At 56.3% G+C, this 1,444-nt stretch overlaps 1 protein-coding gene across 1 annotated transcript; it reads left to right on the plus strand.

Moving 5' to 3' along the window:
- Positions 1 to 21: 21 nt before the first annotated feature.
- On the plus strand, positions 22 to 1,435 carry LOC128277167 (uncharacterized; the record flags this gene model as incomplete). Its single annotated transcript, XM_053015609.1, has 2 exons — positions 22 to 1,166; positions 1,332 to 1,435. A coding segment is annotated over one exon (993 nt), but the record flags the coding sequence as incomplete, so codon positions are not given.
- Positions 1,436 to 1,444: the final 9 nt, after the last annotated feature.

A 1,444-nucleotide genomic window follows, 5' to 3' on the forward strand; every position in this document is an offset into this window, starting at 1 on the left:
CAGCTGTTCCGTTCCGTGACTTACGACGTCGTGCGTGATCGTGATCGGGAGCAGTTGGCCACCGGTACGCCGTACGAGGAGGTCTGCATCATTGCCAGTGTAACGGCCGACAGTCTTACCGGTAGGACAACGTTCCCGGGGTACCGCATGATAGAACTGTTCTACCCGACCGTGCCGTACTTTGGTCCGAACGTGTTCCGGCGGTTCAACCGCACGACGCTGAGCCTGGAACTGCGCAAGGGTACGATCGACGAGCTTGTCATGGGGTTGAGCCACTTGGAAAGCCTGAAGGTTAGCGACACCGGTCTGGGCTCGTTCGAGGTGCTGCCAGAAGCGAATCCCATCCTGCAGGCGCTCGCCATCCACGAGCGCAAACTGGTCACCCTGTCGGCCAACGTGCGCTTTCTGGTAGGACTCCAGCTGCTCGACCTCTCCGGGTGCTCGCTGACGACGGTAGACCTCGGGACGCTCACGCCGATCCCTTGGCTGACGGTGCTGAACTTGGCCGACAATCGGTTGACGCTTGTCGAGGCCACCGAAGATGTCGTGCTGCCGGAACTGATCATGTTCGACGTTCAACAGAACGACCTCCAACGGATCTCCCGCTATCCGGAGATGTTCCCCGGGCTTCGGTTCACGCGTTTGCTTCAGAACGGGTGGCGGTGCGAGTGGGTCAGCGAGGTGCGGAACAAAATCTGGACCCGCCGGATCACGGTGCTGGGCTCGGACTTTGAGTGCGCGGGTGAGGCCCGGGTGAACAATGGCGGACTGTGTTGTGTGCCGACCGAGGAGCGGATCGCCATCAGCAAAACGATGCTCTCGGTCCTGGCCGAGCTCGGGCGGTCGGCGGTGGGCGGAGACGGTAGTCCCCGGCGGGCCACTGATAGTGCAACCGTTGCCGACGCACCGCCGATGACAGTCAAAGTATTCGAAAACGAAACCGTCGAAGGAGTGATCGGTGTCGAGATGGACAACGTTGGCATCTACTTGCAAGAGCCCGTCCGGGCCATCTAGAGTAGAGTGGCCGGTGGCTCTGATTACGGTGATCGCATCCATTCGCGGTCGACTGATAAGACTGTTTAGTTTGTACCGATCGGTCGTGGAAGTAAAGCGTGAAGTAGACCTCGAAAAATCATCATCCTCATGCGTCGTTCACTGATCGCCTTGTGAGTATTTTGGCCGTGGGGCCTTGGTATAGGGTGATCCGGCAAGCGTTTGGATTTTAAACTACCGATTGATTGACCTTTTGAAACGTCAAACTTCATTCTGGAAATTGTAAACATTTAGTCAAAACTTTGACTTTTGCCAAATGGGTCTCTATACGCTTGCAGAAAATTGGGAAATATTAATTATTTCCAAAGTGGTGAGACTTCAACTCAAACTCAACTCAACTCAAACGTCAGTGTCAACGCGGATTCTGCGGAGGAGTCTGCGGAGTGGGAGC

The sequence above is a fragment of the Anopheles cruzii genome, unplaced genomic scaffold (genome assembly GCF_943734635.1).
Source record: "Anopheles cruzii unplaced genomic scaffold, idAnoCruzAS_RS32_06 scaffold04315_ctg1, whole genome shotgun sequence".
Classification (NCBI taxonomy): Eukaryota; Metazoa; Arthropoda; class Insecta; order Diptera; family Culicidae; genus Anopheles; species Anopheles cruzii.